The sequence below is a fragment of the Nymphalis io genome, chromosome 14 (assembly GCF_905147045.1).
Source record: "Nymphalis io chromosome 14, ilAglIoxx1.1, whole genome shotgun sequence".
Taxonomy (NCBI): domain Eukaryota; kingdom Metazoa; phylum Arthropoda; class Insecta; order Lepidoptera; family Nymphalidae; genus Nymphalis; species Nymphalis io.
The window spans coordinates 6,063,164-6,076,340 of NC_065901.1; the positions used below are offsets into that span (position 1 = coordinate 6,063,164).

Genomic DNA, 13,177 nt, shown 5'->3' on the forward strand with positions numbered 1-13,177 from the left:
GGGCCTCGCGGACCCTATTTCAGACAGCCCTAATGAGGACGGCGCCAAGATGTCCTTGTGCTGCCGTACACTCCAGCGATGATTACCTTCGCCCCCTGACGAAAGCTCCGTCGAGCCACGAGCCAACTTGAATCATTGATTTTTGTTGATTCATGTACTGACTAATAATGAATATATGTGAATATATGTGAAATGACAATAATAACATTCATGACATTGTTTAATTTCATTTTTTTTATTTAATTTAATAGTATTTGTGATTTAATATTTTTATATTATAATGTAATGTGATTTAATCTAATTTTATTTTATGCATTCGATTTAGTCTAATTTATTATAATTTAATGTGATTGATTTCTATTGACCAGTGTAAATTTGAATTGATTTGATTTAAATAATTTTAGTTTATTTTGGTATTATAATTTAATTGGTAAAATATTATTATTGTAATTTTTGTCTTTTTACTATTTATTATTTTGTATTTATGATCCCTGCTTGGTCGAAATAAATGATATTATTATTATTATTATTCGGTACACATGCATACAAGTAGTACCGTTTAGCGGTCATTTAGCCACGAGTCGCTGTATGTCGAATGTCGCAGGAGGACGTGTCGGGCGACGAGCTGTACTCGGAGCTGGTGCGGTGGCGCGCGCGCCTGCACGGCCGCGCCGCCGCCGAGCTGCACGCCTTCCTCTCCACCAACCTGCTGCTGCTCGCCAAGGTATGGCGACCTGTTTTTCTTATATTTGCCGGGAGGGCTAATGACTACTCCACCTGATCGTAAATGGTAGTAGAGTCCAAACGCGACGATGGCCAGTACAGTCGGGAAGAATGTTCTGCACTAGCCGCCCCCACCTTGCCGGCTCGCAAGATGCCTCTTCACGCCTCGTTTGAAGGAACCAGGGTTGTAAAAGGAGGGGAACACGTGAGCTGGTAAGGAATTCCATTTTTTGGAAGTGCGAAGAAAGGAGTTGCCAAATTTCTTTGTGCGTGATGGAATTGATGTCACAGTTAGGCGGTGACATCGAGAGCCAGCACGCGTAGACTTATGAAGGAAGGGGGGAAAGGTTTGCAAGGGTAATACGTGTTTATTGGTTTTTCCCCTTTCAGGTTATAGGTGTCAAGTTATTTATTTGCAAAAGCCAATTTTGTTAATACAGTACTGATTAAATCATGCAAATTTATCAACCAACAAACTAGAATTAATTTTGGAGGTGTCGTTGAAACAGCAACAAGTGTAAGGGTTTCTAGGGAACGCCGACTTTTCGTTAACCGAATTGGGAAATATATAAAAGTGGTGTCGGTTGAACTAAGAAAAGAATGTTAGGAGTGGATGGACAAGATGAATGTCGTTATAGGGAGGGGAGAATAGATTAAATGATGATGAAAGCAGGTGTGAGTATTCAATTCAAATAACAGCACCCAACAACATTTCAAACTGTCAAATGAGTATTCATTTAAGCTGAATTTAGCTTTCCAAATTCTTATAGCAATGTATTTTTTGTAATATATAGTGCTCAACTTCTATTTCGTTTCCGCAGGTGCGCCAGTCGCTGGAGGCGCTATCGGGCGTGATACTCACAGATATGTCGCAAGCGGCCGCCGACATCAACGTGGACGTACCCAACGAGACCGTGTTCAGTTAGCGCGCTGGAACCCCGAGTGAAGTGGCGACGGTGATAGAGGTCTGAGGAAGCAGAATTGAAGTGTAATCAAGGACCAGTGATACGTTAAACTAGTGCATTTTAAATTCTTCGTGGACATTCAGTGATTATGTTTGAAACGGTATTCATTTAACCCAAATTAGTACCTGCTTTTAAACTGTTTGTAATCGCAAAGGCTTTTAGTTCTACCGTTACGTAGTCCTCTTTTTGAATACTGTGATTATTTGTTGATTTAGAATTTTATATTCTATTATGTTAAGTGTAAAGTTAATTTTATGTATATCCAAAGAATTCTTGTTTAAAATTGTGATTTTGTATATAAGAGCAACGGCGAAACCAATTAAAAAGCCTATAAGGCGATGCTAGGTCATATTGAATGTGTCAAACACGATAGGTTAAGGGTGATCGGCCAATAGAATCGACGTTAGTAAAAACAATCATATTGGCCCAGTTGTCAATATAATACGTGGCGATTCATTACCTATTTTTTTTATCTTGGGAATTTGGTTTAAAATGTTGCTTGACTAGATTTGTCTTTATATAATAAATAAATAAAAAATTAAATACATTATTTATGTATATATTTTGTAATGGCTTTTGTTAATTTCATTCATCTAAAATTATTTATGTATATGAAATTTTAAACTAAGCAACATTTTAACGTGAAACCAGACAGCATTTATAATTGAAATTACTTTACCAAAAGATGGAGGTGCTAGGTACTAAAAACATTCCTGAACAAATTTAATCATACCTATTTATTCAACTTAACTATTATTATTAATTTTTTGGAAATATAGTTGATATATGAAGGATGAGATGATGAAATTAACTTAAAAATTTATTTAGATATTCGAAAAATATATAAAACAGGACAATAATGAGGAGGCTCTGATTCTAACGCATAAAAAGAAATCGAAATAAACGGTTTGCCAAAAAATCAAATAGTTCTTGCCAATACGTAATAACGATTAGTTGTTTTTTTTTATTGCAGATAAACTGTATGTAGTGCTGTTATTAGTACATTTATTTTTAAATATTTAATTAAGGTTAAAGCTGGCGTTTTAGCATTCACTTAGTCTTGTCTTGCTCGTTTTTTGATTGCATCCTATAATTATTATATGACAAATTTAGTAAATAGATAAATAATATATTTTTCTTTATTTTCCAATTAAATTGAGTTTATTGTGGTAATTAATTTTAATTTTCCAAGTAAATAATAACGGTAAAATTTATATTAATCAATGCAATCGAAATTCGTGGCCCGGTGCAGTTTTATAGTGTATTATTTATTCTAGTCTCTAGTAACGCTCAACTTATACGTTTTTGGTACTATGATATATGTACTTATATTCATTGTAGAAACCGCTTCTAATAATGAGTATGTACGAACAACGGATGTTATTATTGTGAAAATTTGCATGAATGATTTATATAATAATAATCGTATCTTTGATTGTACGTTAATCACTGTTTTGATCAAATCTAGATGAATCCAAAGCATAAAAACGATATCTCTGTTTATTTATTAATAAAATTATTTTGTTTTTTATTTTTTTATGGATTCAAATTAAATAATATTTTAAATTATAAAATTGATTATCTCTAAATATAAAACACATTTTAAACCGATTCTATGAAAGAACATTTTAATTCATACACTTGTGTTTCTATTCATGTTACCAGCGGTGCCAAAGGATTTGTCACTTCATATCTTTGACGCATCGGACGTATTTATAATATAGATCTAGTGCAATGAAATTATCTCTAAACCATACGATGCTATAAAAACAAACTAAAGAAATAGCATTAATACGTAATAATTTTTAATCTGTGTTTTTTTTTATTTATATATATAATCACAATAATAAAAAAGAGCTGCAAGAACTTTATAATAAAAGTGTTGTTCGTTTATGTATCCATATATAAACAATATTAGCTTTTTCAATGTAAGTCAGAAATATTTTTGCCAAAGACAATGCTAGATTAGGGAAGGTATCACGTAGTTAGGTTAGTTTGTACAATATGCAGTGTTAGATAGGATTATTTGGAATTCATATTTTCGGCTTAATGAAAATGTTACTTTCATCTATATTCATAATTATAATCATTTACTGTTTCGTAAATTATTATACTTATGAATGATTACAAAGTATTGTAATTTTAATGCTTTGGATAAGGATTTTATCTATCCGTCTGTCTAATAATTATCTGTTAAAATGTTTAATGTATAAATTTATGAAATGCAAACTAATGAGAAACTCGGTGACGTGAATATGAAAATTTTATTCTTGAACTGTTTTATAGTCTTTAAATGATTAATTTTGGCATTGTTGAGTTTAATTAGTTTTTATTTTTTTATTTATTTAATAATATTTTAGACAGACGGTTGTTTAGTGCAATCTAATTGAATTGGTGATTAATGTTTTTTTCTAGAAATTGTTAAGGTTTTTGTTATGCGGTCATTTTGTATATATGATTGGAATTTGTTTGTTAATTTATGTAAATAATAGATAAAGGACTTTATTGAATACAAATATTTGTTTTATTATAAAGTTTCCTAAAATTAAGTTGGTTTAAAATTAAAACGTATAAAACACACTGATATTCGTGGCTCTTGCTTATATAATTAGTGTAATCGTTGTATGGATTCCATTATTATTATTAAAAAATCAGTATGACAACAATTGAAACGAAATCAAAGCCTGTCAAAACTATAATAGATAAACAGAAGAAAGCCATCGAAAAAAGGCCAAAGGAGTATCGCGTCGATTCTGATGATGTCTAAATATTAATCATTAGATTTAAAATAGAAATTAGGTAATGTACCTTACATTTCCTAACCGAACTTTTAGGTAATATTTAATTTATCTTGTTAAATGAAGATTCATACGTGCATTTCGGCTATTTGAATATTTTTAAATATTATTCTTGTCGTGGTTATATGTCATCCTGAGAGTAAAACAAACTGAAATAACTTAATTTGTATTTAAAAAGATATATTATATTAACAATTCTTACTATGGATTAATAATGGAAAGCCTGTTGCGGGTCGTTTATTTGAACAAATGTGTGAAGCTAGGAGAATATTTAAATCACGTCTGAAATGGTGTCAAGATCATCAAAATCAAATTAAGATGGATATTTTAGCTTCATATCATTCCAACAAAGACTTCCACACTTATTGGAAACACTCAAATAATCTTAACAATAAACCTGGCATTCCCATGACCATTGATGGCGTTAGTGATTCTATAGAGATAGCAAATATTTTTGTAGATCACTTTTCTGTTAAATCGCCTCTAGGTCCGACAAAGTCTACACTTAATTCTCAGTCTGGAGATAAAATTAGAATAAGAGTTACCGCCTTTGACATTGCACAGACAATAAATAATTTAGCTAGAGGTAGATCTCCTGGTCATGATGGTCTCAACGTTGAGCATCTACAACATGCTGGTCCTCATTTGCCCAGAATCTTGGCAATGTTATTTTCCTTTTGTCTATCTCATGCATATTTGCCAAGTAATATGATAAAAACAATAGTGATACCTATTATAAAAAATAAAACGGGTGATAGTTCAGATAAGAATAATTATAGGCCTATATAGCTACGATAATTTCCAAAGTTTTTGACAGTGTTTTCAACAATCAAATTAATAAATATTTTAAGCCAAATGATAATCAGTTTGGTTTTCGATCTGATCTCTCGACTGAAACTGCAATATTAATTTTAAAGCAAACTGTAAAATACTATACGGACCGTAAAACACATTTATGCATGTTTTCTCGATCTGTCAAAAGCATTTGATTTGGTTGCCTATGATATCCTTTGGATAAAGCTAGAACAGACACAAATACCACTAGAGGTTACTAGAATTTTAAAACATTGGTATAGCAATCAAATTAACAATGTCAAATGGGATGGAGCGCTATCTCGAGCATATAGTTTGGAATGTGGGGTAAGGCAAGGAGGGTTAAGCTCACCTACGCTCTTCAATCTTTATATTAACGAGCTCATTGATATACTCAGTAACCAGCATGTTGGTTACCATATTGATGGAGTTAACGTGAATAATATCAGTTACGCTGATGATACGGTTTTGCTTATCGCATCAGTTTGTGGTCTAAGAAAACTATAAGCAACTTGTGAAAGCTATGCCAAAACACATGGACTTATATATAATGTAAAAAAAGCATGATATTGATATTTGAAAGGGGTAATAAATGTCCAAAAATAATACCTTCGGTAAAAATTAATAATATGAGCTTGACTCAGGTTTTCCAATTTAAATACCTTGGACATATACTAACCACCAGTCTCAAGTATGATAATGACATTCAAAGGGAGAGGAGAGCATTGTCAATAAAAGCTAACATGATTGTCAAAAGATTTGGGCGTGCTTCAAGGGCTGTAAAAAAAAAACATTATTCCGCGCTTACTGTCCCTTTTTTATATTTGTTTGTGAGCTAATTATTCATTAAAATCATACAATGATCTTCGTGTCCAGTACAATAACGCCTTTAGATTGCTGATGGGTTTGCCTCGCTTCTGTAGTGCTTCAGGGATTCGCTGAATTGAATATGGACTGTTTTTACGCATTAATGCGAAAAAAGTCCTTGGTTTCCTCGTCCTTGGTATCCTTGGTTCACAGGGTGCGGGCCAGCTCAAACAAAATTCTAATCATGGTAGCTAACAGACTAGACTGTATATTTATAAACCGCTGTTGTAAAGTTTCGGCTGGACCAGTAAATTGTATAAGTAGTAGATAGTAGTGTTTATTTTTTTTTTTTTGTAATTTTGTATATGAGTCCTGTTACTTGAATAAATAAATTATTATTATTATTATATTGCAGAAGCCGTGGGATTGTATATGTTAAATATATGTTCCATGCCGTGTGTTCTCACCATAATTATTTTGAACTAGTGTAAAGTGTTGCATGTCGATAGCCTACTATCGATAGACAACCGATTGTCCACATAGTACATTTAGTCTTCCAAGGTTAGCATCGTGGACCGATCCTACCGCTGATTATGTATATTTAATATTATTTGTTCGTCCGACATAGTCGCGAGCTGTTAAGCGCCTGCACGTGGCGTCGTCGGCCAGGCGCGCCGCGGGCTGCCCACCGCGAATATCTTGGGCACATCCATAGACCAGTAGTACACGTCGTAGATGCTCACGCGCGAGTGTGCACGTGCGGCACGGTCGAATGTACTCAACACAATTATTTTGAACCAGGGTTCACAGCCTAAAGCCAGTCAGTTATCGTACCAGGGCCCGTAAAATTATCGTACATTGAGTAAAATTATCGTACATCAGGTAAATGATTACAAAATACAATAATATTATACAAAATCACAACAATATATTTTAAACAACTTGTAATTATAAACCAAAAAAATAAAACAAGAACCCAGAAATACGCAATATGTACGGTAAACATGATTAAATTCAAAAAGACAGTAATTGCCAACACTCCACATGTAACCAAGATAGGTGATTGACAGGCAGTAGCAACCAATAAAAGGATATGAGCGGCTGCAATGGCAGTAAAAACAATTGTAATTGTTATTGATTAGAGTAATTATCAAATTTTGCATCATAATGGAAATTATCGTACGATAGTAGTGTGCCATCGTACATCGTATCGTACTTGTACGATAATTATCGTACGGTTGTGAACCCTGCGCCCCGCTCTACCGACTCACGATAGCTCTAAACTCATGTAACAATCAAAGTATCTTATGTAATTGTCAGTGTTGCCATTAGTCAAACACAGGTCAAAACTAACACTATTTAATTATTAATATTTATTCTCTAATATAATATGTATAATATAATACTAATATAATATATTATATATTTAAATATTTTTCAAACATTGCATAGCAATGCTGTATTCTTTAGTCAGATCAATCGCTTTACTTATGATCGCTGACAAAACTATAACAAATATTCCACTATTTTGTATTTACTTACCATATTTAATTGAAAAGCGTGTAACAAAGTTTATGTTTAATGAATAGTATTTATTAAACATTTTATATTTTTATATTATAAAAAAGTAGTAAGATGTCTTGAATTTGATATGCTGCAGCGCCATCTATCGCGTTGCAACAAAGTGCTCAAAGATAATTCTTTTTTTATAAGATATGTTTAAATAATAAAATAATATATTGACAAACTGTTTATTAAATTTTAATAACATTAACAATCATTTTAAAAATAAACTATTTGTTTGTAAGGAAGTACATAAATACTGCAAAAATGCGTTTTCAGGAAGATACATATTTTAAATTTAACATGCGTTAGTTTTATTTTTCATCTTAAATAGAAAAGCAATACAACGTTTACAATATCAGTTTGTATACAATTTGGCCAAAAAACGTATAATATTATGACAAATATTTTTTTTTGTAGTTGCAACAAAAGGTTTATTATTTATTTTCATTTCTTTTTGGACAATGTCCTCTGTTTTTCTGCGTGTTGCACGAGTTGTTTGTCAGTTGCTAAACCTTTCCTCGTCCTCACGGAGTCCATGTACGCTTTGGCTCTGTTCACGCCGTCCCATTTCTCCCCCCAATGCAAGTACTCTTCTTCTGTCCTTGGTCTCCAGAACGGATCAATGTCAATTACCTGCGATAAAAAGTAATAATTGTTACGCCTGATTGAACAAAAGAATAAGTTTGTTTAACTATAAATAAATCGTGAGAAATTTATAAAAATACTAAAATAAATTGAATATTAGTAAAATAACTTCATTTTCATTAGGCATATTCAATTACATTTTTGTAATTGTTTAATAAGCCTGATGGACAAATGGGTCACCTGATGGTAAAGTCACCACCGTCCCAAGATATTAGCAATGCAATAAATATTATGAATCATTCTTCAATCTGTCAACTATTTAATAAGATGTTACGTCCGTTACGGGTGTGGCACACTAGCTCACTGTTCTTTAAAACTAGGACAGCAATACAAATTATTATTCTTTGGTGTTAGAGTATTTGGGAGTTCTGTGCGTTTCGCCTGAACTGAAGAAATAGCAACAACATGTATCAAACAATTTTGTATATAAAATATTTAAGGAGTATAAAAGCATTTTTAAACACGAAACAAATTTTGCCAGCCTATAAAATTATAGGTTGTAGGTAATTAATGACCAAAATCTTTTATTTTAAATAATAATTGAAAGAATTTCACGAATGAAAACTTAATTCTGGATGTGGAGCAGTTTACCAATGTCTATTATCTGATGAAATAACATTACCTCCCAATGGCTGAACATCAATTGCGGCGCGGCCAGACCTGATGTGTGCGTGCGCAGTTCAAGCGCGAACTTGAAGCTCTCTGCGACGGGCATGAGTGCTTGTACTCTAAACGAAGCGGAGCCACTTTGCAGATCGCTGCCGATTACTCTGCCGCCTCGCCTGCCCAGGGCTGCATATAGTTTGCCTATAACAGAATTATGAGATATTATAAACAAATTTTTATCAACATATAATAGGGTAGAACGAAATTTTTCAGTCTTTTTTGTTTTACTGATTTTTCCATACTTTGACAACAAATTTTAGTATTAGGAGGTAAGTAATCTTATTGTTAGTAATACGAAATAGTTTAATCGAAAAATTGTCATTCTGTGTTTTCAAAATTATAATATAGGAAAAATATTATGTTCGAACCAGCCTTCGTTGGAATATTAAATTTCAGATTAACATTTTAAATTAAATTTTTCAGGGTCAAAGTGAAACCAATAAGTATTATTATCACAGACATCACTTCACGTGAGCAACCACACATAGCCAATGATTGTAATATAACACGACACACGTTCATGTACTATAAGTACAATGCTGTTACAGTTCATAATATTAAGTGGAAATAAAAAAAAATTATATATTAATATATAATTAGTTCACCTTCTTCATGAATAATTTATTAATATAAAAAAAATACTGTTTTTAAATTAGAAATGTTACAAGTCGAGTTTCGATCATTCTACGGATAATGGTCACATAGTGTAGATGACGTCACTTGTGATAAAATCACTATTATATTAAATTATTTCTTGTGCTTTAATTTTTAATAACTTTATATCTTATACTGTGACTTTCTGCTTTAGTCTTATCTATTACTCTTACTCTGTTTTTTCCCTCGCCTTCTATTTTGTATATAGTAATGTTTGTATAAAATAAAATTTATATAGTGAACTTTGCACTTATAATTTAACAAGCCACCCGTCCCGGCACCGCACGGGTAGAATAAAAGTCTACATAGAACACACATATCGTAATATATCTATTGGTTTACGCAGCACTCGTTAGTAAAACTCAGTCATCATGGTTTTTCTCAATATCTTCCAATTATATATTTAAGCCAATGTTTAGATAACATTAGGTTCGATCTATTATTTCGTGGCTATTGGCGTCTCCACTCCTAATACAAGCTTTACGCTTAATTGGAGAAGTAAATATAGTAATATTAGTAATTCCTTTAAAAACGGGATACTATTAAATTTATGTAATTTACGAGATAAATTAAATATAAAGCAAACAGCGGTACTGACTGTCGAATCTAGCGAGAAAAACTGGCAAGTAAATGTTTTTAAATATATTTTTCATCTACTGCTTAAATACAAAAGCTATCAATTCTAAACTAGCATATTAAATACTTAATGAAGGAATGATAAAATTCGATCCATCAATTTTGTAATAAAAGTTTTATGTCTCAAATCATCCAAGATCACAAATAGTAACTCGTTAGTGTTGAATTGAATATATAACAAACCTAGCCGACACCCTTGATTTGTTTGTCAAATAGTACCAGCTCCAGGCTCTGTTGCATCTTGCCGGACGAATCGAACCGGATGCACGCCCGTGACCGGAAGACCCCCATTCATCTCAAAATGGCTCGCGACGAATCTGTTTAAGACCCACGGTATTTTTCTACGCGACTGCCCACAAAATATTTTGTCAAGTTATGGCATCACGAAGCGAAGTTTTTCTTGCATTTTTTTTCACATCCTTTTTGTTGCATTATCACGAGATGCGTTATTTGATACTCGTGGCGTATACTTTCAGTCAATAAACTTTTGACACGAATCGACTGAACTGCGAAGGATAATTTATATAAGATTACCTTATTTCCAATTGTCAATAATTTTATCTAATTGGGATCAGTCTCGCTGGTCTATTCACAATTTTTATTATTAATATCTTAGCTCAAGAAATTTAATACTTACTTTGTATTTTTGTTTATTGTTTCTTTTTGACATTAGGAAGTAGGAATCATTAAAAAGAATGGCCATACCTTCGAAATACTTGTAACATTTTGGAATTTTATTTATACTAGCGAGTCATCTCGCCTCCACACGGTTGCTTATAATTATGCATATATATACAATTTGCTAATTTCAACATTGAATATAATGAAATATCCAATATATGATAAATTGTTTTAAGCAAACATATATCAACATTCCATCAAGCTGTCTCCGTCCGCCAGCCCATCATTTATTGCATTATTTTAAAATGTTTAATTAGGTATTAACATTTGCTTTGTAAAAGCTCGTCTGGGTCTGATATTCTACCGCAAAACACAGCAGCACTTGGTATTGTTGTGTTTCGGTTTGAGGGGTGGGTTACAAGGGACATAACATCTTAGTTACCAAGATTGGTGGCGCATTGGCGATGTAAGCGATGGTTAATTTCTTACAATGCCAATGTCTATGGGCGTTGGTGACCACTTGCCATCAGGTGGCCCATATGCTCGTCCGTCTACCTATTCTATATAAAAAAAACTATTTTTCAAATAATATTTAACATTACAGTGAATTTGAACAAATTTATAGAGCGCAATAACTAAAAATTATTAGATTATTTTAATATTGTAGACAAATCATTTCATTATGATTGCAGAAATATTTTATTAATTTAAAAAAGGTTTTATATTGTGTTTTTAATTCCATGATATTGCAAATTTATGTAATATTAAACTACATATAACCAGGATATGAAGAAAGCGTGGTATGAAAATACTATAGTGATTTTATAACGGATATAGGATTAAATTTCGCTGATAAATTTTTATTTTTGTACTAAGTGTAATTGTAGAGCGAATATCGCTGATGAGGTTCCGATAACGTTTTACCAACACTTTATTTTTAACAATTAAATGAACCATTAGTATTACTACGGATTACTTAAAAAAAACATTATATTCAAATCAATTTTTGTAACCGTTGATTGTGGAGTTACCACCAGTTAGAATGTGTGCAGTTAGAAAAGGAAAAGAAAGGAAAATCAGTAATTATTGATCTTACTTTTTTATAAATAAAGTAGGTGAGCGGACTGGCAAATGGTGCACCTGACGATCACCACCGCCCACAGGCTTTCTACGAAACATCAAAACCATTCTTTCGATCGGTAATGCCCGCGAATTTACCTCGCTAAATTACCTCGGCATAAAGTTGAATCCTGATTATAATAACAGTATAAAATACATATTACTTTATTATTTTCTACAATTAAACATATTCTTGAAGAAAATCAACAATAATCGTGATTCTGTTATTAATGTGAAAATATTTCACTATATATCAAGGATTACTTCAAACAAAATTGAGAAGACAATGAATTCCGCATAGCGAAGATAGTAAGAGATTAGACATAGACCGTTGTGACCTATATAACCTTGTCCGCACGATGCAGTTACGTTCTGTTCCGGGAGACGCGTTTATCACACGGCGGGACATCGCATTACTGATATTATTTATATGGACATATTTGACCAGACACCAGGACCAGACCAGATAAGGGTCAAGGCCTCTTTTCATTTCAAAGATTTGGAGATCGAGCGGCTACGATTTCTCAACGTATAAATTCAGTATGTTCAATAAAAATACATATTATACAAGTTTCCGAATTCCGTTTGAATGAATCCAAATACGTAAGTTACGACCTTCACTACATCCCAAAATCGCCTGTTTAAATTAAGCCTTTCGAATAATTCATAAGTAGTGCGTAAAGATTGAATTTTGATAATTACGTCTTGGCGTCGTTTAATAATAATAACAATGCCAAACGCTTGTACTTCTTAGTCGGGTTCTAGCAGTCGTCGAATGAAATAATCATGAATACTCTTTATATTTTCATTATATATATAGTAACAGTGTGGTTCAAATTCATAATTTTTTTCGATCGAATTCGACCGTTTTTTGATACATTACCAGTAAAATAAACTAAATCTCGTGTTTTTGTAACAAAAACTAAACAATTATTGACGAGCCGGTTGGCGTGGTTGGTAGATACTTGCCTTTTCACGCCGAAGGTTGTGGGTTCGATTCCCACCCAGGACAGACATTTGTGTGCATGAACATGTCTGTTTGTCCTGAGTCTGGGTGTAATTTTCTATATAAGTATATATTTACAAAAGAAAATTAGTATATGTAGTATATCAGTTGTCTGGTTTCCATAGCACTAGCTTTGTACAAGCTTAATTTGGGATCAG

General features: G+C 32.5%; 2 protein-coding genes across 5 annotated transcripts in view; one reads left to right on the forward strand and one right to left on the reverse strand.

Annotated features, from left to right (window-relative positions):
• LOC126773362 (uncharacterized) overlaps positions 1 to 4,198 on the forward strand; it is a 69,962-nt gene extending 65,764 nt beyond the window's left edge. For all 3 annotated transcript variants that reach the window (XM_050494274.1, XM_050494276.1, XM_050494275.1), the window contains 2 exons: positions 605 to 724; positions 1,545 to 4,198. In XM_050494274.1, coding sequence (XP_050350231.1) covers positions 605 to 724; positions 1,545 to 1,649 — 225 coding nt within the window. In that variant the 3' untranslated portion in view covers positions 1,650 to 4,198. The remainder of the gene's footprint in view (positions 1 to 604; positions 725 to 1,544) is intronic.
• Positions 4,199 to 7,843: 3,645 nt separating this feature from the next.
• The window catches only part of LOC126773330 (elongation factor-like GTPase 1), a 106,550-nt gene continuing 101,216 nt past the window's right edge, over positions 7,844 to 13,177 (reverse strand). For both annotated transcript variants that reach the window (XM_050494179.1, XM_050494178.1), the window contains exons 10-11: positions 8,940 to 9,124; positions 7,844 to 8,305 (exon numbers count right to left, since the gene is read on the reverse strand). In XM_050494179.1, the coding sequence (XP_050350136.1) occupies positions 8,117 to 8,305; positions 8,940 to 9,124 (374 nt within the window). In that variant the 3' untranslated portion in view covers positions 7,844 to 8,116. The remainder of the gene's footprint in view (positions 8,306 to 8,939; positions 9,125 to 13,177) is intronic.